Source organism: Cryptomeria japonica, chromosome 1, assembly GCF_030272615.1.
Source record: "Cryptomeria japonica chromosome 1, Sugi_1.0, whole genome shotgun sequence".
Classification (NCBI taxonomy): domain Eukaryota; kingdom Viridiplantae; phylum Streptophyta; class Pinopsida; order Cupressales; family Cupressaceae; genus Cryptomeria; species Cryptomeria japonica.
In genome coordinates this window covers 230604885-230631828 of record NC_081405.1, presented here as the reverse complement: position 1 = coordinate 230631828, position 26944 = coordinate 230604885, and the positions used below count along the sequence as shown (strand labels likewise).

The 26944-nt window shown below is 36.6% G+C and overlaps 1 protein-coding gene across 1 annotated transcript in view; it reads right to left on the bottom strand.

Annotated features, from left to right (window-relative positions):
- The window catches only part of LOC131035339 (mitotic spindle checkpoint protein MAD1), a 301909-nt gene that overhangs the window by 240104 nt on the left and 34861 nt on the right, over positions 1-26944 (bottom strand). Inside the window, exons 3-5 of the mRNA XM_057967016.2 lie at positions 20101-20261; positions 19480-19677; positions 19290-19382 (exon numbers count right to left, since the gene is read on the bottom strand). Of these exons, the coding sequence (XP_057822999.2) occupies positions 19290-19382; positions 19480-19677; positions 20101-20261 (452 nt within the window). The remainder of the gene's footprint in view (positions 1-19289; positions 19383-19479; positions 19678-20100; positions 20262-26944) is intronic.

Here is a 26944-nt window from a genome sequence, read left to right as displayed (position 1 = left end):
CATTCCACAAAAACAAGGGTGATATCCATTCTCCAATATAAGCATTCATTGACAGATGGAGGATGGCATACAAACAACACGTCAGAAGAACAATATTGAAAAATAAATTGTGAATGCTAACTTTCAATAAAATGAAGTACACAGCCTGCATTTGTAGTTTAGTCCCTATTAATGCTAAGCCTATTTAGCAAGTCCTCCCACATACTAAATAGTTGAGACACAAAACTCTGAAAAAGTCAAGAATCTGTGAGTTGGTTCATCATCCAAGCATATCATAGTTATCAATGCCATATCTTAACAGTATAAGTATGATATGAATTATTGAGAAATTATTTGTTAAACTTGTCACTTTAATCCCAAAATGTCCCGAGGTATTATAAGTAAGCTATACCAGTTGACAAGGCACCAAATATTCAACAATCAAAGTTGTATAGCGTAAAGTTATCAAATATGAAAGAGGTAAAGGTGCAAGCAAAAATGTTCAGAGAATGCAAGTTGACAAAAGAAAACAACCAGCAGGAGACCACTTCACCTTCAAAGCAGCCACTGCAGTCACCACAGAGATTTTATTTTAGAAAGTAAATAGAATGCAGTTTAGAGTAATTAGTAGTTATTAAAGCTACAGCTATTTGGACTTTTTCTAGAAAGACTTAAATTTGATATAGGTCTTATTTTTAGTTAGAAAATAAGCTTTTTCAAAAATACTTTTAGATTACATGCAACTTTTATTTTTCAAGCAATTTTATTTTAGAGACATGTAACAGCATAATGCTTGTTATTGAGGCACACTCATTTATAAGTTGTCTAAAAACATTAATAAAGCTCTATTTAATGTAAATTTTAGCCTTATATTTATGGCATATATGGCCATTGAAGATTGATCATAGATTACCAACTTAATTTAAATATGATATTATTAATAAAAAGATCATATGCCTTAATGAAAGGTATACCCACCCAAAAGGAAACAAATAGTTTTGTCCATCCTATATTTAAGGATGTCAACATGAGGAATAATATATAATTGCATTTATGTGAATTTGGCAAATAAATCTGCATAAGGTATTGAAGCTATGTATCTGGAAGGATGAGAGAAGAGATAGGAAAAGCCAAGTTTTGGAGTCTGTTTCTCATAAAATGTAAGTTTTCTCAATAAAAAAGAATAATGTTTTTGCAGAGCTTTATGTAATGTCCCCTTCCAAGAAGTAGCGCAGGAGACCATTTATCATATCTTATTCCCATAGGCTAATGTTGGCAGTGAGAATAATTTAAATTAATTATTTAATATTAGCCGATAAAGTACATTTTAAGGGTAATGTTATTTAATTAATTTAATAAAGTGTTATAAAGTGAGTTATAATACTCAGTTTTTTGGGACTTCAATGAATTACTTTAAGCAGGTAAGTGAAAACATTTTCAACAATGTTCTACAGGTTGTATTAAAAAACGATATGGAGCTCATTTTCAATGCCTAGTTTTATTTTTCTTCTATTGGATTTTGGAGAGCTTAGGAGAAAATACCTAAGGGATACTAGTTTTGGGAGTGCAAGATTCTACTCTAGCTAGTTGCAAGAGAGCTCATTCAAATTTATCGCAATGAATTTCAATGGTTGGATGATTGAAATCTTGGTGAAGACAAATTTCAATGTGCTTAAGGTTTTTGAAAGATTGATTTGGAGTGGACACCACTGCTATTCCTATTTGTTGCGCAACTTATGTCTTGCATGTGTGAGGCAATTCGGGGGGGGCTGAATATTTATTTCTTGTTGGGTGGACATTGGAGAGATGGGTCAAGCTAAAACCTCAGTGCATTAAGGCATGAGATATCTCCAAATTTAGGCGTTGTGATATGCTATGGATGGCTAAAGAGAGTGTTATAACCTAGAGGGCATATATTGAAGGAATTAAGGATGGGAAAGACCTATGCCAAAACATGAAAGTCTTAGCAATCAAGATGTGCATGACAACAAGGGAAATCAAACAAAGCTATTACAATATTGATTGCACGATTCCACAAGGTTGTCCAAGATGAGAAAATGGTTTAGGCTTGGGGAGAATATTGGCGAGAGAGACAAATAAAAACAATGCCCATTTATCCACATTTACACCACAAAGGGTTTACCATATTGTACAAGAAGAGTTCCATATCAAAAGATATAGATTAAGACCATGCAATTTTGCAAACTAAACTAGGGGCATTGCAAAATAACATATAACTTTTTGGATTCTCAATAGAGGGATACAAGAGGGGTACATGTAGGTATTGGACACTAAGTAGAGAGACATGAGCAATTGTGCAACACCACACAACCTCTACACATGCTATTTGAACCCATATGTGAGTCATATAGCCTGTTAATAGTTGTATGCACTTAAGCATTCATAAATAACCTACAATAAGATTAATAATTATAAAAGAAAAGGTAAATTCTCGGGAAAATGATAAATTATGTGCGGAGGAGAAACCTAAGAAAACAACAATAAATTGTTGGCATTGACAAAACTAGTTAATCCAGAGAACCGGTATGTTTGTTGAGATTTGTCATTGATGTCTAACACTGACCGGTGGAGTGATGTATCTCAGTAGCAAAGGTGATGACTTGTAAACAACATGGAAGAAGCATAAGACACAAGTGATCAAGGTTCAATCAGCTCAAGGGAAGACAGATTAAGCTAACTGGTCTGTTACTCAAGAAGATCAGTGTTGAGGTCAGATCTTCAGGTTGATCATTATGATGATAATGAAGTCACAAAAGATGATTTAGGCAAGAAGGCTTGAGGTTGTATGCAAACCGGAACCTCATTGGCAAACAGGAAAAGAGACTTGATAGAAGCACTGCAAACCGGCATCAAGCGATGAACCGGCAATGAAGAGCGCAGTGGTATACCGGTAGATTGGTTAAGCAGAAGGAAGACAGGTGATTACCATAAATCTCGGAGCGGTGATCGGTTATCCAGTTGCGGTGGCAAAAGGTGAGTTGGTGAGCTTGTGTCTACGCCAAACTAAAGGTTGGTGAAGTCAACTTCAGTCATCATGCAATTAAGCCATGATTACTTGCGGATTTTCTGGTTCGCATTTATAAGACTGAACCCGACCCAAAAGTCACTATTTTTAGGGGATGAGGTGGCAAAATTGGTTGAGTAGTTGGCGGAATTGTTGCATGGCATGCAGAGCAAGAGCGAGAAGATTTGAATTTGAAATCCTCTAAAATCTGTGATTGCATTGATTAAGGAAACATCTGAAGGTGACGACAAAGAATGTATAAAGTATTTTGAGTTCATTCAAAATATTCTTGATCGTAAAATTTGCAAAGAGCAGATCCTGTAGAAGGTGATCCAAAGTGAAGAGTACAATGAGAGGAAGTGCTAAAATATTTAGCAGAGCAGAGAGTGTATGAGGTAGACCGGCAGAGTGCAGAGCCAAGTGTCAAAGGACCGGCAGAGTGCAGAGCCGAAGGTATAAGCAGAAAACCGGTGTCATGCAAAGTAGACACAAACGGTGTGGATAGAGTATGATTCTTATTGTGATCTGATCAAGCTATCAGTAGCTAATCCAGCAGATCATCCTTTTGTTGCTTTCTAACCATTGCAACTTAAATCCCTTAACCAAGTGGACTTTAACAGGTCCCTTTGTAAAATCCCTTAACCGGGTGACATCTTAATTGATGTTCTTAAGTCCTTTAACTAGACTACCTTTAACAAGGTAAAGGTACTAACAGGCCTTAAACAAAATCCCTTAACCAAGTGGCACCTAACAGTGTCTTTGTAATATCCTAACAGGGATGGCTCCTCACCGGGCGTACTCCAGAAGAGTACAAATTTTGTGAGTTCCTACTCACACCGTGGTTTTCTCCCATTTGGGTTTCCACGAGATAAATCTTGGTGTCACTGTATATCTTTTCATGCATGCATATTCTTCTGCAGTAATTATGTGTATTGAGGAATATTAAGTTAGTGCAGATTTGAGTTAAAAGTTTTAATTGTCTAAAACTGGTAAAGTGTTGATTCACCCCTCCCCTCTCAACACTGGTTGGGACCAACATAAATCAATTGCACCAACCACTCCAAAAATGGATCGCAATCAAACCAAATTACCTATCTTTAGAAAAGCTACCAAAGAAGCATTTGAACACATGTTTGTCCTAGCATCTTCATGGAAATGAAATGCAGTAGGGGAAAACTAAGCTAAAATTTATGATTTTGTGGGAACTCCTAAGAGATGAGGCCATTAGATGGTACATAAAGGCATGCCCAAACAATAACAAATGATATAATGAACTAAAAGAACAATTCTTGAACAATTTTCAGTCCCCGAAAAATCCCCTCAGAGTGTGAGCAAGATTAGGGAAAATGTAGCAGAAAAAGAAAGAGCCACTAAAGGGATTTGATTAGCGGTTTAAAGGAGTTATAAGGAAATTGGAAGAGCCACTATCAGAGAAATAAAGGGTAGAACGATTTGTGTCTAGTTTGCAACCTGCAATCAGAACATAACTAGAGGCAAAAAATTATTGACAAATATGCAGAAGGGGTTGAATTTGCATTGACAATTGAAGCACAACCCTAGAGGAGAGAATATGAGAAAGAAGAAAACATCAAGATAAAAAAGTTAAAACTAGAATTGCAGCAATTGAAAATATAGCAAGAGATTTTGGCAAAAATGAAAACAACCAAGACATGGCATCTGGTAGAAGGAAAAAGATTTGGTGTTCTTACTATTCCAATGAAAGACACTGGAGGAATGAGTCGCAATCCAAGAAGGCAAAAGACGAGCTGCAGCAAAAAAAGTGGACTTTGATTTTCTATTTCATTGATTTCTCCATTTGGGCTGTTGGTACCCACAATTTTGTTTACGAAGGGCTCCTTCTGCCAATCCTTTAGCCCTTGTCATACCCCTTTGGAAAGGTTTGTTGTTTCTGCATCTATGGTTCCACCAACACTAATGTTCCTTTTATCTCTTAACTGGAATTAAGTTTTTTAAAGGTCACTAAGAAATTAAGACATGATATTGATGCATATGAATTGAAATTGAAATATATGGTATTTCAATTGGAATAAAGTATGTTGAGTGTGTTTGAATATCAAATTGAAATATTATTACAGTTTACTTCAGAAACTGATACTTTATGAAATGCAATCATTTATAAATTATGGTATTATCATGTATATTGTGGTGTTCATTTATCCTTAAATAAATAATCACAATAGTGTATAATAATGGATCAGGTGATGGTCAATAGGAAGTGACATCACATTAATGTTAAAGGTAAGGAAACTTAAAGACAACATACCAGTCGAAGAGACTGAGCAGGACTGTGTAATCCTATCCAGCCAGATTGGGATGGAAGTCTCATGGAACTTGAGCATACAAAGAATAAGGGGGAAATCTGTACATACTTGATATTCTTAAAGAGATCAAAGCAGAGAGCTGTGTACCCCTCCAATTCTGAAATTCATTTAAGATGAAAGCAGACATGTTTGGTGAGCATGGTTGCAATAGGTGAAGACAGGAATTCCAAAATCTGGATAATGCTAGTTGAAGAAACTAGAAATTTTAGAATGAAGCTCACAAAGGCTAAAGCACTGCAGAGAGATTTCTTTGAGACGGGCCAGTTTACCAATATGTCAAACAGAAGACTAAATCTTGATCTTTATACCAGCCTTCTTTGACAAGCTACAAAAGCTAGTAAGCAAAGCAAAGCGTTGAGGCTGAGGGAGAGGTTTAACTACTCAAATACAAGAAATTTGAGACCATAGATGACTAGAATGAAAATCTACAAGTAATTGGAAGGATTAATTTGAAGCAAAGCGCTAGCTGATCACAGCAAGATCGAGAAGCTAGCCGACGAGCTTAACAATTCAGACAAGGCAATCCCTATGGCACATGATCAAATTGTTATGAAAATGAATGAAAGCCTCATAAAACTGCATAAGGTACTTCAGGAGAACCTTTTGGTGGAAAATGTACTAGATGTATTGCAAGTAATAAACTTAAATGTGAAGCAACTGGGTGATTTCCTCCATCAACAATTCTATGCAATGCTAAACAAATCCTACCAGCAATGATGATAATGAACAACAGCAATTGCTGATACAAAGAACATAAAAAAATTAATCTTATTTTATTTAATTGAGTTGTCATGGTATAGCAATCATGGAAGTAGAAATTGCAAAAAAATCGTGAAAAAGGAGACAGAGATTCATAGTATTATTCTGATCACTTGGTGTCAACAAAACAGAACTACATTCTTTGGTATACGGATACTTGAAGTGCTTCACTTTGATTATCATTTACTTTGCTGCTGAAGCATAACCTTGAGGTCGAGACTTGTGGAGGTTTAATGAATGCAAGTGTTCCTATTGATACCAGTCTATCATCTGATGTAAAAGGTTAAATGAGCTTGGTGCTTCGAGGACAATTGATGATCTTAGAGAGTTATTGCTCACTTATGTAATCAGAGTTGGTGCTCTCAATGGGTTGGTGATCACTTAAGTATTTCTGAGTTGGTGCTCATTTGGTAATTGAAAACTATTGATGTGTCATGGTTTTTTACCCGCAAGGGTTTTCCACATGAAATTTGGTGTTTAAATCTTGATGTTTGCTCTCTCTATATTTTATGTGGTTTTTTAAAAGACTGATTCACCCCCCCTCCTCTCAATATTTTTTGTGTGCTTTACATTTGGTATCAGAGTCGGGTTCCTTCGGAAATAGAGCTTAAATGCTTCGAGGTTCATCTTGATTGCACACATGGGTTCTCTTGAAGGACTTGCTACAAATAGAGCACCGTTATTTGATGGCTCCAACTATGCACTCTGGAGTGTTCCAACGCGTACTTATCTAATGTCTCTTGGTTTTGATGTTTGGAAAAGTGTGGTGTCTAGTTACACAATTCCTTCAATTCCTTCAACGGATGCTAATGAGAATAAGGATTTTGAAAATAATGCTAAATCCATGAATGCAATCTTATGTGGTCTGTCAGAGACAAAATTTGTGAGAGTCATACATTGTGACAGATCCCATGACATTTGGGAGAAACTTCAGAAAGTATATGAAGGAGAAGACAAGGTTAAGAGCAAAACTTTAGACTCGGAAGAATTTATGAAAGTCTCAAAAACATTAAGAGGAAAATGTTGTTTATTTTCAGCGAGTAGATGAAGTTGTTAACTCTATTAAGGGTTTAGGAGAAAAAGTTGAGTCTACTGTAGTTCAAAAAAATTTAAGATCTCTTCCTTTGCGATTTGATGCAAAGGTTTCAGCGATTGAAGAGATGATGGAACTTAATAAGTTGACTGTTGATAAGCTTCATTGTATTCTAACAGCCTATGAGATCAAAACAAACTCTAACTCTTCATCCAAACGAGAGGCAACTTCCAAAGCTTCAAAGAAAGGAAAAGACAAGGAGTATGTATCTAGTGAAAATTCGGATTAAGAATCTGATTTTGAAGCAGTACATTTCATGAGGAAGTTGAAGAAAGGGTCTGATAAATATAAAGGCAAATTGCCTTTTAAGTGCTCTAATTGTGGCAAGGTAGGACATTTTGCAGCTAAATGTCCATATACAAAAACTGAGACAGCAACTACAAAAAGAAGCCCAAATTCAATAATAAGAAGTATAAGGGAAAAGAGAATAAGTCTCAGAAATTCAAAAGGAGTCACTACTCAAAAGAAGAATTTTGTTCATCCGATGTTAGTGACGAAGAATCCTTAAGTGAAAAAATATTGTTCATGGCCATAGAAGAAATACATGCTAAAAATCAAGAAGAAGAAGATCATGTTGATGAAAAAGGAGAGGTGGATTTTGAAGAAGAGCTAATAAATGCTCTAAGTGAAATTGAGAGACTTTGGAAGAAAAATCAAAACTTGAAGTTGCTGCAACAAGAAGAGAATGAGATGAAAACCAAAGACATCTCATGTGATTGAAGCAGAGTTCCGTGACTCGCTGCGAGTCACGCGAGTCAACGGGCCGGGTGACCCCTACCGGGTCACGGTGACCCTGACCTGGGCTCGGACGGGTCAGGGGGCGTGACTCACCTGACTCGTCAAGTCAGTGAGTCACTCCCTGACTCGCCGAGTCCGAGGGTCGTGACCTGGCCGACGTCACTTAAAAAAGTGCAATCAAAAAAACAAAAAAAACATAACATTCCGTTTCCGTGCTGATTTCAAAGCGGATGAGGAGGTTCTTAGCGGGCTATATTCAGTAGTACAACGGATGGGCACTGATACCACAGCTACACTGATACCACAGCTACACTGCTCGAGATGGATGCATTTAATAATGCAGTAGGGGCGATCTTTGCCAACCAATTGTGCAAAGAGGGTCAGGAAAATTGCAGCCAAGTAGAAAATTCTAAAGTTTATGACTTATGCATTTTAATTTTTCATTTTATAATCTACCTTTAAAGTTGAAAATGAGACTAATGTTTTTTTCTTTTCCTTATCTCAAATAGATGGTGGCAAATGTTTGGGCCTTCAACCCCAAACCTTCAAAAAATTGCCATCCACAAATTGAGCCAACCATTCAACGCTTCTGGATGTGAGCGCAACTGGAGCATGTTCGAGCACATCCACTCGAAGAGGCGAAATAGATTGTATGTGGAGAGGTTGAATGATCTAGTCTTTGTTCATTACAACCTCCGTCTCAGGACCAGACAGATTTTAGATGCTGACTCCTCTCTGATCACTCTAGAGGAAGTCGACCCCGAGTCCGATTGGCTCACTAAGTCCACCGATCCAGTCTTCACTGATGAGGACCTTGAGTGGGTTGACCAAGCAGACAGAGAGGTTGAGGTTGTGGCTATGGCAGAGGAGGAGGATAGAGCACGATCAGGCACAGCACCTATGGCTACTCAGACTGGCACATCACAGGTAGAGACTATGGCTACTCAGTCATCCAGGACCTACCTTAGACGCCTTTCTAGGAGGCAGATAGACGAGGCTGAGCCAGAGCCTGAGCCCTAGACTTGTTTTTGTTTACACTTTACAGTTACATATATGTTTGGGAATATTTGAAGTCATGGATTTTATATACATTGGACAACATTTATAACTCTATATATCTATGTTTTCTAATTCCTTCAGCTACAATTTACATCTCTATGCATGTGATGGATGTATGTTTATGTATGTGATCAAATTAGCTTCTATTTGATGATGTTATAGTGTCTTTAAGCTTAATTCAATAATGGGTGTATGAAACAAGTTTTAAATCGTTAAAAATCTCTAAATTTCAAGGGTTTTCTTATTTTGCCGAGTCGTTGCCGAGTCCGAGCCGAGTCAGAGCCAAGTCCGAGTCTGGGAACTTTGGTTTGAAGCAGCAAAAAAATTGATAATTGATTTGAAAGTTCAGATTGAAAAAGAAAAGAAAAGAGAGGAAGAAATTAGAAATCAATTTAAGCTCAATGAAGAAAATTGTGAGAGACTTCAAGCTGAAATTGTTTCTTTCTGAAAGTTATATAAATCTTTGACACAATTGTTGTAATGTCCCTACTAGTTAGAGACCACTGTCCTGCAAAACATATTGTTAGAATACAACAAATATACACATATAGCTAATCTAATTTGCAATTAAACTTAAATTACTTAATTAATGCTAATCTCAATTCCTATTTAATAAAAAGGATACAAGTGCAGTACTGGGACATGTCCTTAGGCGACTGTGAAACTCGCCTTCTTGGAACCCATCTTGTTTCCAAGCCATCCAGGAAATCGAAGGTCAATTCGATTCCTGTCTTGGACGTAATTTCTTACCCCCAAGCCATACCAAGGAAGACCATCCTATATGATCCATTCCTTGCCTTGGATGATGCATCTCATCATCCAAATCTACCAGAGAGGACCGGCCAGATCCGTCTCTTCTTGGATGAACTTAGTCAACCAAGCCATATATATGCATATAGATATTCAATATATACTGCCTACCAGGGATTATCATAATCCCTCCATTAGGCTAAGGGAGTTTCCTCCCTATAGCCTCCATCATATAATCACATTTATATTACATTTTATAATTTATTACTACTTTCCATTCCATAATCCACATTTACATATTCCTAACTTAACATGTATTCCATAAAATATATTCAGGAAGTGTCCATTATCAAACATTCACATTTATTAACGTATATTCCTAACTATTCATTGATATGTATTCATTAACATATGTTTATACATATTCATTAACATCTAAAAATCATTCATTAACATATGTATTAAACTGTTCATTACTATATTCACTAACATATGTATTAAATTGTTCATTACTATATTCACTAACATATGTATTAAAGTATTTATTATTTATATTCATTAACATATGTAATAACATGTTCACTATTTATATTCATTAACATATATAATACAATATTCACTCCTTACTTACCTGTGCGTAACCTGCTGCTGTAGCTTCCAGACCACGTAGCAGTCCTTCTTCCTTTTCCGTTGCCGCCCTCCCATCTGCGTGTTGTTGTTTCCCCTTTATACCCCGTGAAGGGTTGTACCCCTCCACAAGTTCCGCATGAAGGGGGCTGCGATTACCGTCGCACTCCTTCGTGCGGGGGTAATTTGGGGGTGGGGGGGTATATTAAATATTGACATTGTAAATATATTAAATATTAAATAATACTTTCTTTATTATTATTTATTAAATATATTTCCTTTATTTTTTATATATTACTATTTATCATTTTAATCATTTATTTATAATAACCTTATTTAATTAATCCATATATTAATATTATTAAATAATCTTACATTAGGTGATACCGTAGGGGTTATCACAATTGTTTCATGAGAAGATAAATCAGAAAAGTTTCACGTCCTTGGATAATGTCATTGGCTCGCAAAAATTGTCTATTGATAAAGGTGGAGTTGGTCTTGAAGAAGGTCAAAGTTCTAAGTCTACAAAAGAAGAATGTACAAAAGACCAACATGGACAACACAAAGGACTCACCATTAAAAATCAGAAATAATGTTTTCAAAAAGCTTCCTATCTCAAGGCAAGCACATATGACCAGGTCCAACAATTCTTTCTTTTATGGTTATTGTTTCTCTTGCAATTATTTTGGACACAAGGCGATCAACTGTAGAGTGTTTGCAAAAAATGATTTCAGATTTATGAGTAGGAACTCTTTTGCTCCTCCAAGGAATTACAATGTTATATGTTATAAATGTAATAGCTTTAGTCACACTACAAAAGTTCGTAAAAATGGTATGGCAAATTTCTCTAAGCAGAACCAAAAGGTTGAGAAAGAGGATGAAGCACATGAGCTTACTAAGGTTTGGATGAAGAAGGAGCAAGAAGTTTTAGTGGAATCCCTGATTGTGCAAACAGCCTTTCTTGCACAAAATGAAAAAGACATATGGTATATTTATAGTGGTTGTTATAAACATATGACTAGAGGCAAGGGCAAGTTACTCACTCTCAAAAGCACTAATCGAGGAAAGGTAAGATTTGGTGTTAATTCATCAGCAAAAATCAAAGCTAAAGGTACACTTGTTTTAGATGGTGGTGAGATTAAAGTTGAAAATGTTTTATATGTAGAAGGTCTGAAACACAATCTATTAAGTGTGAATCAATTATGTGATCAAGGACATAGTTTAGTTTTCAATTCCGATTATTGTGAAATTAGTAAAGGCAGTAAACATATTTTTGATGTAAGTAGGGCTGCTAACAATCTGTATATTCTTGATGATATCAAAAGTAAAAATTGTTAAATGGATGAAAATTGGCTATAGCATAGGAAGATGGGACACATAAACTTTGATAGTCTTGTTCAAATCAGCAGAAAGGAAGCTACTAGAGACATGCCAAAGCTCACAAAACCTTCAAATTGTTTGCAGAGATTGCCAACTGGGAAAGCAAACAAGGAATAGTTTCAAATCAAAAGAGAATTCTAGCACAAAGCCTCTTCAGTTGATTCATACTGATTTATGTGGGCCTACGAGAACTAGGAGTATGCAAGGTGAGAAGTATTTTATGCTTTTGATTGATGATTTTTCAAGAATGACTTAGGTTACATTTTTTAAGGAAAAATCAAAGGCTCTTAAAAAGTTTAAGGCCTTTAAAGCTTTAGTGGAGAATGAGAAGGGTTTGAAAAATTAAATGCTTACATTCAAACAATGGAGGTGAGTTCACATCAAATGAGTTTGTAAATTTTTGCGAAAAAACATGGTGTAAAAAGACAATACTAAGCTGAAAGAACACCCCAACAAAATGGTATAGTTGAGAGGAAGAACATATCAATCCAAGAAATGTCTCGTAGTATGATGAATGAATCTAAAGTGAATGATTCCTTTTGGAGAGAGGCAGTCCACACTGCTGTGTTGTTTACATTCAGAATAGGGGGCTGATTAGAGCAAGGTACAACAAAACCCCATATGAATTTTGGAAAGGTAAGGCTGCTTCAGTTAAATGTTTCAAAAAATTTGGTTGTCCTTGTTATATGATGAGGGATGAAGACAATCTTGAAAAATTTGATCCCAAGGCTGATGAAAGGATTTTCTTAGGATACTCTTTTAAAAGTAAAGCTTATAGATGTTTTAACAGAAGATTACGAAAGATTACTGAAAGTGCTAATGTGAAGGTTCATGAAGATGCTAACATTTATGACAAGGTGCAAGATGATGGTGGTAGTTGTCAAATAGATGAAGAAGAAAGTGTTGTTCAACAAACACCTTCAAATGTACAACATGGGACAGCAAATGCAAATCCTGGGAAAACAGATGTAAATTCTAAAAATGCATGTTCAAATGTTCAACATGGACCAGCAGAGGTAACTACAGAAAATGCACCTACAAATGACAAAGGTAAGAACAAAATTAGAACCTTTTCGAAGACTTCATTAAAGTTTGTTCAAAGAAATCATCCTATTGATCAGATTTTGCAAGAGGATAGACCAAGAGCCAGAATAAGAGGTGTTAACTATTCTGAAAATGAAGATATCTCCTTGCTGTCCATGATTGAGCCTAAAAGTTTTGAGGAGGTAGCTGAAGATATTGGGTGACAACCATGGAAGAAGAACTTGATCAGATTCAAAAAACTAAAACTCTAAGAAACTTGTCCCAAGGCCCAAAGACAAGAACGTGATTGGCACAAAGTGGGTGTACACAATAAGTTAAATGAAGATGGTAAAGTGTTGAGGAACAAGGCAAGACTTGTGTGCAAAGGTTATGCACAGGTTGAATGATCCAAGAGGATCCAGAAGTCCTCAAAAATTCACAGTTTCAGAATCTGACGAAACCATTGTCGGTGCAAAGAGCTTGCTGATACAATCCTTACGCAACTTGAATGCATCAAAAGGAGACTGTATGCAGAAGTTATGCTCGGTCAAAGTTTAGCAAGACCAAGGTCTCTAGAAGAAGACTCTGGGCCTAAAAAATTGATCGTCTTCAAATCAGACGAAAACAGCACCAAGTCAAAGAGCTCGTCGAGACAATTCCAACGTCGCTTGAATCACGTCAATCGGAGTCCATAAGTGAATGTTATGGCCAGTCAAAGTTGTACAAAAAAAGGTTGACCAAGAACAGGTGTTAACGTCAGCATGATGACATGGTCGTATGAACACCGACGTGGACCAATCGAATGGTACCACGTGTCTAATTGAAGCAGTTGACCAAGCGTTGACGTGGACCAATCAAGTGGTGCCACATGTCTAAGCATTGGCGAATAAGAAAGTGCCACATGGCACCACGACTTTCCTCCAGTTTCATGTTGGTTGGTTTGTTAAATTTTGTTGAGGGGGGGTCGAACCCTCGACCTCCCCCTTACGATGTTCAAGCTCCACCAATGGTCCATGCAGAGTTCTCAGAGTAAATATGGCATGTTTAGCATTTATGTTGAAATCTTCAACAATAAATGAACATAACCATGCAATATTGTGGATCAGGAATTTACATATCTGAATTAAGTACAAATTAAATTTCTAAACATTAATTACAAATCATTGAAGTTATTGACTTCGAAGAAACTTTTGCTCTTGTTACACGTTTAGAAGCTATTAAAATGTTCTTAGCCTTTGCTTCTTTTAAAGGTTTTAAAATTTTTCAAATGGATGTTAAATTTGTTTTTCTGAATGGTAATTTGAATGAAGAAGTTTATATAGAGCAGCTAGATGGGTTTGTTATTTCAGAAAATCAAAACTATGTATGCAAGTTAAAAAAGGCACTCTATGGTCTTAAACAAGCCCCACGTGATTGGTATGCCAGACTAGACAGTTATTGATGTAGTCAAGGCAAGGAGATCCAACGAAGGACAACCCAACCTTGCAGCATAACACAAAACCCATGCCAAATATACTGGTAACCGGTAACAAGATGCCAAAAACAGCAGAAAGAACAACCGGTAACATAACAAAACACATAACCAGTAAACAATAGGAACAATTCTTATTACAGTCTGGAGAATTACACATGCCACATGCTGGATCGCAATCTAGGACACAAATAATGCTTACAACAAAATTACAAGATCCACATATCATCCACATATCCAATCGGCCTCCGGAAACAGTCTGTCGGTTCTACCCTAATCCGGACCTCAGCCTTCTGGCCTCAGTCCATCGGATCAGGATCTCGCCGGATCTACATCTTCGCTCGATCTCTAAACTTTGTCTTCGATCTTCTCCCTTCTATCTCCTCAAATGATTCACAAACCTTCATTTATACCATCTGAAATAATTACAACTTAATCAAGTCGGCCCAAAGACCAACCGGCTCATGGAACGTGCAACGGTAACATGTCGGCTCAAATCACTAAGAACAACTCCAAAATGCATAAAACAATGTGCGGTCATCCGAGAACATCGGACACAGCACAAGAAACATAAATCCACGATCCGCAAGTCACGGAGATCAACCGCCACCCAATCCAACTTCACTCAACACACTGCCAAAATAACCGATAAGAACATATCAACCGGGCCAATACCAGGATCGATAACTCGCCGGGATTGAATCCAAAAGCCATGAAACTCGGACATGACAAAGACCAAGAACACAAGGGAATAAACCCAAAACCAAAATGCTAAACACTCAAACAAGAAGAAATGCCACGATCTCAAGCAATTCCACTGAAAACTGCTCAACCGGTAAGAACTAGACCGGTGCTCCTGCATCAGTTATTCGCAGCAGCAAGGATTCAAAAGAGGGATAGCGGACAGCAATTTCTATGTTAAAGAAGAAGGTAATCTATATGCTGATTGTTGTAGTTTATGTTGATGATCTGATTTTTGGTAGTGATTGTGAAGAGATGTGTTAGGTTTTTGCTACTAATATGGAGTTTGAAATTTCCATGATAGGTGAGGTATCCTTCTCTTGGTTTGCAAATTCATCAATCAAATGGAGGCATTTTTATTTCTCAAACAAATTATATTAGAGAGATGTTGAGAAGGTTTAGAATGGATGATGTGAGCACTCCAATGGTGACAAGATGTAAGTTAAGTAAATATGATGAGTCTCCGGATACTAATCAAACTTTGTACTGGTCTAAGACAGGAAGTTTATTATATGTTACACATACTAGACCTAACATTATGCAAGTAGTTACTCGATTACAGGCTACTCTTAAGGATACTCAAGTTCATGCAGTTAAGAGGATCTTTAAGTATCTTAAGGGTACTGTGGATCATAGTTTTAAAACTCGTGGACTCGCCACGGACTCCCGAATCCATGGGAGCCACGAGTCGACTCGCCAAGGACTCGTGAGGCGAGTCCTGGCGAGTCCATCTGAAAGACTCGCGAGTCTTTCGGATGGACTCGTGCGACCCAGAAAAAAAAAGTCATGCAAGCTTTAAAATTGAGTTTTAAAAAAAAAAAAATTGCCTTCATTTGGCATAACTGAGGGAGTGAAAAATAAAAGAAAAATAACACCCAACGCCTTTATAAAATGCATAAAACAATGCGCGGTCCCCTTGACCCCAACTTGGGGGCGCTGCCCCCAAACCCCCATCGAAAAATATAGGGGGCAATTGCGCCGATGGAAGTAGGGAAAATTTAACCTCTGAGTCTAATTAGGCTCCATATAAAAGCATAATTAGCATTGAAGAAATCTTGGTATTATACATTTTAGAGTTGAAAGTTTGAAACTATGAGTATGTGACATGTGTAATGTTTCAATTATGGCTCTTATGTTCTCTAAATACATTAATTTCTTTATGTTTTTTTGTAAAACTACGGGTTTTTTTTTGCCGAGTCCTTGCCAAGTCTTTCACGAGTCCAAGTCCGAGTCCAAATTTTTGGTTTGCCGAGTCCGTGGCGAGTCCAAGTTTTTCAACTATGCTATGGATTATGGGATATGGTATCCTAAAGGTAATGATTTTACAGTTACACCTTATACAAATGTGGATTGGGGTGGTTTTGTTGATGATAAAAAGAGCACAAGTGGAGGTGCATTCTTTATAGGTGGTTGTCTTGTATCTTGGTTGAGAAAAAAGCAAGCTTCTACTTCATTAACTACAACTGAAGCGGAATAAATTGCAGCAATATCTTGTTGCACACAAGTTCTATGGATGAAGCAAATGCTAAAGGACATTAAGGTAGAGTATGATCATCCTATATCTATCTTTTGTGACAACACAAGTGCTATTAATATCTCTAATAATCTTGTTATGCACTCTAGAACTAAACATATTCCTATTAAGTATCATTTTCTATTAGAACAAGTTAGTAATCAGCAAGTTAAGTTGGAATATGCATCTATTAAAGAGCAGATTGTAGATTCGTTTACTAAGCCTCTACCAAAGGAAACTTTTGAATTCTTGAGGGAGAAGTTGGGAGTGATTTCACTCCATCTTTGATTTGTTGTTATGATTCAAAGGGAGTTTGTATTGTCATATTCTATGCCCCATTTCAGTTATGCAGGTTGATATCAATCATCGATGTCAAAGTAGTAAGTCAATGGGAGCAACATTATTTTGGAGCAGCTTTGGTTTCCGGTTGGTTGCAAATGGAGTTGCCATCAATGACAAAGGGGGAGTTTGTTGATTATTTTGTCATTGATGTCAAAGGTTTGAGAATTGGAATGAAATACTAATCAAGTTGTTGATTATTCATCAGATTTTCATAAGCTACTTGGTTGTGTGCTCGAGCTACTTGGTTGCATGGTTGAGCTACTTGATTATGTGCTTGAGTTGCTTGGGTGTCTGCTTGAGTTGGTTTCTTGTACACTTCACCTCCTTAGTCAACTTATTTGCCATGTCATCCTAGGATGGTAGGATCTTCCAAAAATGTCGATAAAAAGGGAGGCATGATTATTTGTTATGGTGTGCGATTGTTTTGAATATGGCAGCTAAACGTGGTATGCCTTCATTCTCTATTACCTTAAGTGTTGTGTGGATGGTGTCAAAATGTATGTCTATGTCTAACAATTGTAATTTAAATAATTCTATTTCTATCCTCCTCTTGCAATGGCAAGAGCTTAATATAGCATATGTGTAACGTTTTTTTTGAAGTGGAGCGACTTTGTTATGTTGTAGTGGTAATGCCCTTAAATATTTATGAACCGAACAATGCCTAAGATGCCTGTGTTTATTATCTTGTCTTTACTTAGTACGACGGCTCCTGTCACGGATGAATGGGGCGGCGTTAGCCCAATTTTCAAGAAGGCGGATTGAGCTGTTGTAATGATTTTTGTGTTTAAGTCTTGGACAGAAATTTATGTGCATAGCTTCTTTGACTTGGAAGAAATGTTATACGATATGAGACTATCATTTTAGAAGATGGCGGTGACTCTAAGAATTGTTTTGGATCTATCGCGTTTTTCCTTCGCTACAAGACTTTTGAGAGTATTGTAGGTATGTTTGTCGTTGCGCAAAAAGATCGAGTTATCAATGCCCGCTACAAACGCCAAACTTCCCCAGATCCACAAGAGGCGGTTAAGCCATGTCGCGAACCCTGAAGGAGGTGCTGACCACCAAGTCAACAATCTCCCCCTCAGCACCGACTAAGGGTTCCGAACCGACAGAATGAAGGAGACCTCCCGGGATTCGAACCCGTGACCCAAGGCTCTAATACCAATTGTAGGTATGTTTGCCATTGCACCAAAAGCTCGAGCTATCAACGCCCGCTTCAAACGCCAGACTTACCCAGATCCATAGTAGGCGATTAAGCCATGTCACGAACCCTGAAGGAGGTGCTGACCACCATGTCCACAAGTATGCCATTGGCAAAGAACATATACAAGTTTTTCAAAACTATCATGGCTCTGATTTTTTTTTTCTTTCTAATTTCTAAGAGCTGACGCGATTATGCTGGACCAGTGTGAAGTGCAATTAGTCTATTTCAGAACATAAGCAGTCATTGATAATCTTCACTAGGGGTGATTTTACTTGTCTAGAGAAGACAGAGCTTTGTGGTATTGTTCTAACTTCTGATCACTTGGTGTCAACTAAACAAAACTACATTCTTTGGTATATGGATACTTGAAGTGCTTCACTTTGATTATCATTTACTTTGTTGCTAAAGCGTAACCTTGAGGTCGAGACTTGTGAAGGTTTAATGAATGCAAGTGTTGCTGATGATATCAATCTATCATCTGATGTAAAAAGTTGAACGAAATTGGTGCTTCGAGGAGAGTTGGTGCTCACTTAAGTATTTTTGAGTTGGTGCTCATTTGGTAATTGAAAGCTATTGATGTGTCATGGTTTTTTACTAGAAAGGGTTTTCACGTATAATTTGGTGTTTGCATCTTGATGTTTGCTCTCTCTATATTTTATGTGGTTTCATGAATTTTAAAGTTTAAAATACTGATTCACCCCCGCCCCTCTCAGTATCTTCTGTGTGCTTTTCAATTTTTTCCCCAAACAATTTTTGCTGCTATGGTATCAATAACATGGCAAGAGACTTGAACTTGGCTTCTTTGTGTGTTTTGTTGAGTGTTTGCTTTTTTGTTGGTCAATGTGTCAATAAGAAGGCCAGAGACTTGTGCTTGGCTTCTTTTTGTGTATTGCTGTGTTTTCTTTTAGGTTGGTCAGCAGATTGCAAATTTTGCCATGTGTATTGATTTTGGTGTATTTGTGAGGTCTTCCCCAGCTTTTTTCACAACTAAGAATATTGGCATTTATCAAAAAAATTAAACTGAACAGTCTGTGTATACTATGACATTCAGGAAAAAAACTCAATTCAACATGTACAAAAACTATATGCTTATTTTATGCAGTCACTGAGTATAGATTACAGCAAATATTGCTGTGTTCTGCACTTCAACATGAGTTTGGGATAAATTGACAGTTACTATGTAAATGCAGTATACATTGAATTGTTAAATTCTCTTTAAGGACACTCACAAATAATACTTTACCTCAGATAACTGGCCTTTAAGGTCATCATATTGTTTCATCAAAAGTTCTACTTCCTGCTCTGAGCTATTTGCTCTACAGGTTTCTCTCTCGATCTGAAAACAAATGACATCTCAGGTAAACTTGCAAAGAATTACTGTGTAACTCATACCATACATATATAATTTTTGCATGAAGAAATAGGGAACGGACCTCTGCCCTGAATCGAAGAACTGCAAGATCAGATTCCTTCTGCATTCTTAAGATTTCAGACTTCAGACTGGCAATTTCACTTTTAGCAACGTCGGATGACTTCTTCATTTTCTCTTCAAGCATTGTAACTTTATCATTAGCAATAGTCGCTACTGATTCTGTTTCAGCACGTAGCTTCATTTCATGCTGAAGTTTCATCTGAATACAGACATGACAGACATGAGGTACTATGAAGTTCCAAGATGATTTGCATGTAATCATGTCTTTGAAATAGATCCAAAAATACAAAAAAAATATTAATATGTGATAAACTGACAATCATATGTGTGGATGCAATTCATTATGTAGAAATAAAGAGAAAAATGTGTCTGTGAATCTTCATAAATGAGAAGGAAATTGACACTCTTCCAAGAAAGAAAGCAAATAATTGAGATATGTGTTATGAATTAGTATGGGTAAAGTTACTGGAGACATAAATATGATATAAACCAAAGCAATCACACATCAGAGAACCATCATGACTACTGCAGCAAAGTTATGAAGTACTTCAAGAGACAAACTTACATCATATTGTGGAATTTCTAAGATCCAGACAGAATATTTAGTGAGAATTCTGCAAACCTCTAGTGCACTAGATTGCTTCATGCGTGTCTGAAGACATTCTTGAAACTCTTTCAACTCTTTTGAAAATTGTTCCTGAACAGCCTTCTCACGAGCATTTGCAGCTGCTAGCTCCTGCTCCATTTGTTGAATACGACCTTCTAATTTGGTTTTCTGGAGATCTGCAACTCAAAGAACCTTTTGTTAATGCCATGTGGTTCAAACTGCACATAATGCAGACTCTTATCTGTAAGAATCACATACCTGAATCCAGGTCTGAAAACAGATGGAACAATAAATATTGGTGTAAAATTTAATCCCACGGTAGTACACAAACATTAGAAAATTAGTATTTTACATTTCAGTTGAACATGTATTATAGAAATCAAAAGAGCTGCTTTCCATGAAAAAGTTTTCCCAAGGATAGTAAGATGGGATAAAAGGAACCACACTGAGCATAAATGTCTACTGTTCTGTAACCTAATGCTTCAACAACATTCAGATACATGTTCTCTATGGCTTCTTAGCAGCAACATTTGCTCAGATTTTCAATTATGATTTAGAGCTAGATACTATCTTATATTAATTCTAAACTTAAAGTCAGAATAATGATATGAGCACAAATGAAGCAACAAGAGATCAACACATTTACACATGCTCTACACTCACTTTAATTATGCCTATATATATTATAAAAAATATTGGTCACTCATCATCTGCACTATGTCTGCTTATGGGTTCTCTCTTATATTCCACAGCATTTGGAGAATGGGGACATCAGGACAGCAGGGGACACATTTTGGAGATGACAGTCTGAGGGCCATTTTTTGGGGACTTCAAGGGGATGGCAATATATACAAAGATAGAGATAGAGAGACTAAAATTTCTACAAGTTAATGGACAGCAACATAACATGAGACTGATAGCAGTATGACAGCAGCAATCCAACACAACAGCATTATAACAGCAGCAATAATTTTAAAAATGTGACTATTTAAATATATCATGACAACAGTATAACAGCAATAAAATTAATCACGACAGTAGTATAACAGCAATAAAATTTCCGATTTCGTTGCTCCAAACTATAATTTCAAAGTCTCAAACTTCAAAATATAATCATGCCTCCTCTGGACTATCAATAACAAAAGAGTTATCAAGGTCAATCTCTAGGTGAAGTCGTTTGTCTAATGGAAGCCCAACCAATCCTTGTTGCACCCACTTCTTATCAATCTACCTAAAATCTTCATCATCAACACCCCAACATATAGCTAGAGTCTATCAATCCTGTAGTCTCAAGGCACTATGAACTAAAGCAAGCTTCTCTGCACATTTAGAAGTAAGCTTATTCCTCTTGTTCGACTGGATAAAGCCATAGGCGGACCAATTTACCTTTGCAGCAAAGGAACTAACAATCTATGAGAGTATGAAATTGGCAAGTTGCTTCAACTCCGATGTGTCCTTCGCATGAAATTTCCACCATCCAATAATTTTTTCTGTGCAATAATGGTCCTATACACCATAGCCTCTGGTTTCCTGAAAGTAGGACCCTAAAGATCAAAAAATTGAAGCCATTGCTCCAAAAGTATAGTTGCCTCCTCAATGCTATACATCTAGCAAAGGACTTCACAAACTCCTCCACTACCTCACCATCCTTAGGGAAGAATTTCATCAAGTATATGCATACCACTTGAAATTAATAGCATAAGAAACAATTTGAAAAGGGGTGTTGATTGTGTTACACCTCTTTATGATGACAGGCCTAATGTGCTCCTCATAGAATTGTAACCCAAGATCCTTGTCATGAATTGCTTGCCTCGTTTGATCAAGCATGCTTTCAGAATTCCATAAATCTCTCGGAGACTAGGATAGTTTGTATCTAAATGCTTGATTACCCCCACAACATGTGTTATGAATCATTAGCTTTGCATAAAAATAAAATTGGCCACTAAATCATTGACTTTCATGTTTTTGCAAATTCAATAAGCCTACAACTATATTTTTCTCACCTAGAAGATAACTGGCCTTCTTTTTCCCTCCAGCATAGCCCTCTTCAACTGATTAGAATGCTTGTCAATAGATTATAACTGTATTGATAAGTGTTTCTTAGTAAATCTAGTTTTTTTCTTCACTCTCCCTAACCAATTTTGCCATTTCAACCTGTTCTTCCAACAATATATCATCACAAACTCTAAGCCCGTGTCCACTCTCACCCAATAAATGGTGTACTACCCAACTATAGCTCCCATGATAATTAGTTTTGCAAGCATGTCAACCAATGCTTGCCGCCCACTATATTTTAACCCTTGTTAGTGCTTAAATTGGTGTCAAATTATAGCAAAGGTTTTGAGGAGTTGAAAGGGTCTTTTGCAAATTTTTGAAAAGAGTATGAAGGGCATGCAAACCAATCTTGTGGTATTCCAATAGAACATGTGTTTGACTTTTCGAAATAACGAGAAATCACACACTCCCTTCAACTTCCATTATGTTTACTTCTTCACTGCCCATTTCATTGACATACTGCTACTAGTGCTTATTTTAATGTATAACAACTTTCAATCTTCACTCTTCGAAAGTTGGTAGTGTTGTGGTATTTAAGTTTTTGTGTCAATAAACTGAAAAAAATTATGTTACAAACTCGCTGCTTAATTGTTATGTACTAAAATAAAAGAACAGTCAAATAAAATGGGCAAAATAGTATTTTATTTTATTGGCTAAAAATTAGAAGATGCAGCTCTCTAGAAGTGGTGGATCATCTTTAAAAGTGGCCCTAGGTCTCTGAAATTGGCAGCAAATGTGAAACTGGCAGAAAGATGCGAGGGAAGAGCAAAAACAAATAAAAAGGTGAAATGATCCAATCATGAAATGAACTTTCTTTTTTCATTTTAGAGTTGCATAAGGGGTGTGACCAGGTCTGTGGGACCCCCAAGCCCCTTTTAAAATATGTAGTGTCCCCACTTTGAAATAGAATTTAATGGTAAATAATAATAATTCAAATTCAAATTCAAAAGAATAAACAAAAAATTAAAATATAAAAGAATATAATTAGATATGATCAAAATTTAATTAAGTTAATGAATAGTCAAAAGACATGGAATGAAAAGTTGTGACTCCCTCAAACATGAGATATAAAAGCGAGAAGAGAACCTCATTTGAGAGGGGATAATTTGGGAATCAGAAGTGCAGATCTGATTTAAATAAGAAGTGCAGATGTGAGCATGAAAGATTGTGTCCCTTTCAAAGGGCAGGTATAATGACGAGTTGCACTCTTTCAAAGGGTGCTAATGGTGGAAAGGGTATGTCTCTTGCCAAAGGGCATACATGATGAAGAGGTGTGACCTCTCCCTCACATTGAGAGATATAAAGGAAAGGAATCAAAGCATCCAGTGACATCACCATCGATCAGATCAGATCAGATCAGAACTGTTATTAAGTTACAAGCAGTAACATCTTTGTTCTTGGTGGTATGCATGGGGATGTGCTTAATATATGAAGCCTGATAATGTTCTTATGCAGAATTTAGTAGTAATATTAATGTAGACTGCAATATGTATGGCAGTCATACTTATCACATGAGAAGCTAGTAGACTCATAGCCCAATTACTTAATCATTTCTAATTCTTCCCCAAGGAGAGGCGTCGTGTTGTTAGGGAGAGGCGGAGTAAATATCCCAAAAATAGATGAGCCCCAAGGGTGAATGGACTGACGATCCTGAAATCTGGGCTGCATTGTGAGTCCCAAGGGTGAATGGACTGATGTTCCTAAAATCTGGGCTGCATTATGGAGGTGGTGTCATCATGCCCTAGACAAGTAAATCCCCATCCAGGGTTGAGAATTAGAAGGAATTAAGATTAGAGCTTGAATATGGACAATATCAGTTGTACTATGAGCAAACATATTTACTTAGTTTGTGTAATTAGTGTAAAGGCAAAAATAATGAGTAGCGATGTATGTTAATCATTGGGAATTGGCAGCCTCCTAGTAGGGGACATTACAATTGGTATCAGAGCTTTGATCCTACCATCGTGCAGGGTAAACATGAATCAATGAATCATTCTAGTCAATAAGAAGGAATCTAATAATACGTGTATTTGCGTGTATGCTCCATGTTTGGTTCATGCCTGGTATGTTTCCAGCATGTTTATTCCATGTGTGTTTCCAAAGCCATTTCATATTGGGAATCATTTTGAACACTCCATGATTATTGCTTGAGGACAAGCAATCTTGACTGGGGCAGACTATGATGTACCCACTTTGAAATAGAGTTTATGGTAAATAATAATAATAAAATTCAAATTCAAATATAAAATAATATAATTAAATATGATTAAAATTTAATTAAGTTAATGAATGGTCAAAAGACATGGAATGAAAAACTGTGACTCCCTCAACATGAGATATAAAAGGAAGAAGAGAACCTCATTTGAGAGGGGATAATTTGGGAATCAGAAGTGCACATCTAATTTAAATAAGTGCAGATGTGATCATGAAAGGTCATGTCCCTTTCAAAGGGCAGATATAATGAAGAGTTGCATTCTTTCAAAGGTTGCTAATGGTGGAAAGGGTGTTCTCTTGCCAAAGGGCATACATGATGAAGAGGTGTGACCTCTCCCTCACATTGAGAGATATAAAGGAAAGGAATCAAAGCATCCAGTGACATCACCATCGATCAGATCAGATCATATCGGAACTGTTATTAAGTTACAAGCAGTAACATCTTTGTTCTTGGTGGTATGCATGGGGATGTGATTAATATGTATGCTTAATATGTGAAGCCTAATAATGTTCTTATGAAGAATTCAGTAGTAATATTAATATAGACTGCAATATGTATGACAGTCATACTTAATACATGAGCAGTTAGTATACGCATAGCCCGATTACTTAATCATTTCTAATTCTTCATCAAAGAGAGGGATTGTGTTGTTAGGGAGCGGCAAAGTAAATCCATCCCAAAAATAGATGAGCCCCAAGGGTGAATGTACTGATGATCCTGAAATCTGAGCTGCATTATGAGCCCCAAGGGTGAACGGATTGATGTTCATAAAATCTGGGTTGCATTATGGAGGTGGTGTCATCGCACCCTAGACAAGTAAATCCCTATCCAAGGTTGAGAATTAGAAGGGACTAAGATTAGAGCTTGAATATGGACAATATCAGTTGTACTATGAGCAAACATAGTTACTTGGTTTGTGTAATTAGTGTAAAGGCAAAAATAATGAGTAGTGATATATGTTAATCATTGGGAATTGGCAACCTCCCAGTGGGGGGCATTACAAAATAATATTTTTTGAAGTCATTAAGGATTTTTTTTAACTTTATAATATCTCGATGGGTCATCAAGGATGTTTGGTGGTCCTTTTGATGGCCAAGGGCCATTTCAAATGTCCTTGGCCAGCTCAAGGTCGACAAATGTCCCTATACCATTTCCTTTTTTTGAGACACATTTTTGAAACATTTCAAAAATTTGCAAATTTTGGGGGACAACCAAGGGCCACCTCATGTTCTATCATACCCGAAACATCACTAGGGATAGGGACAAGATTTTTGGAGGTAGAGACCATCCCTATGGAACACAAGTTCTCTCAACGTGTTATCCAATGAAACCAAGCCATATCACAACTCCAAATATCAATTAGAAATTTTGATATATATGCAAAATTGTCTACCTATCCACCTTACTTGGTTTCCCCCTCCATATAAAAACATCTCTATGGGAGAGAATATAAACAAAGATGAATAAGCATCACTTGTTAGACTAGCATATGGCTTTCAATGGATAGATGGGTTTGATTAATAAGATCAGTTATACAATCAATCCCAATCTACTCAAAGATCCCGATTATAGTTCCCCTTAATGAAACTAGCTACTCTTCCTCAAAGTACAATAACTTGAATTGTCCAAGAGCAAAGAAATCTACTTTCAAAAGAAAATAGTATAGCTTCCGAAAATATTATAGTAAACGATTTCCAGCTGAATTAAAGCCACGAGAAAGCAATGTATTTGTTGGATATTGTCATTGATGTGAAAAGATGTTGATCAAGGTTGTCTAGCAATTATTTGTTTGAGCTACTTGCCTGTTTGGCTGAGCTACTTGGTTGCTTGGTTGAGCTACTTGGTTGTGTGATGACCCCTTCCCAAATTCACCCTAAAAACATAAATTAGCAATAATTTTAGGATTGAGGAAAAGGAGCTCATCGTTTATACAATATGACTTTTTTCCCATAGTTCCAACCACAGCTAATTTTATGCATTCCTATCAATCATTTACTTATGCCAATGATGAAATGTTAAGATATTTTCAATTAAGATGAATAGATTGTTAATTTATTGTATCATTTACTTCCCATAGATTGCATGGTTCTCTTCTTCCCTATTCTGCTAATCCTTACAAGATGGAAGATTTACTGTATCAAGGGCGAATGACACAGTCCACATGCGGTTTCCTCAAGGTTTCCTACCTGTCTTAGGACATTTACGCCATGTGACCGATTTACTCTATCTTTCCCCTACACAATCCCTATCTTTGAAAGTACTAGAGAAAAACGAAGAATCAGATCACTACAATCTATAGGTTAAGAATTAAATTTGATATGGCATTACTCAAATTACATTGTCAATTATTTACTTAGTCCTTAATTACCTGTATGTGAATTATCCACATTTTATTATCATTACAATAGTAAATTTGACCAATGGAAAGTGCATTGCTTAATTTATATTGATTTATATTGCTGATGAAATATCAGCTTTTATGTTAAATGGTGATTGGATGTTATATTAATTGGCTGATGAGTTATCATCATTGTTTTGCTTAAATATGTATAGTGTTCATTTCATTACTGAATCATTTGTAGTATTTAT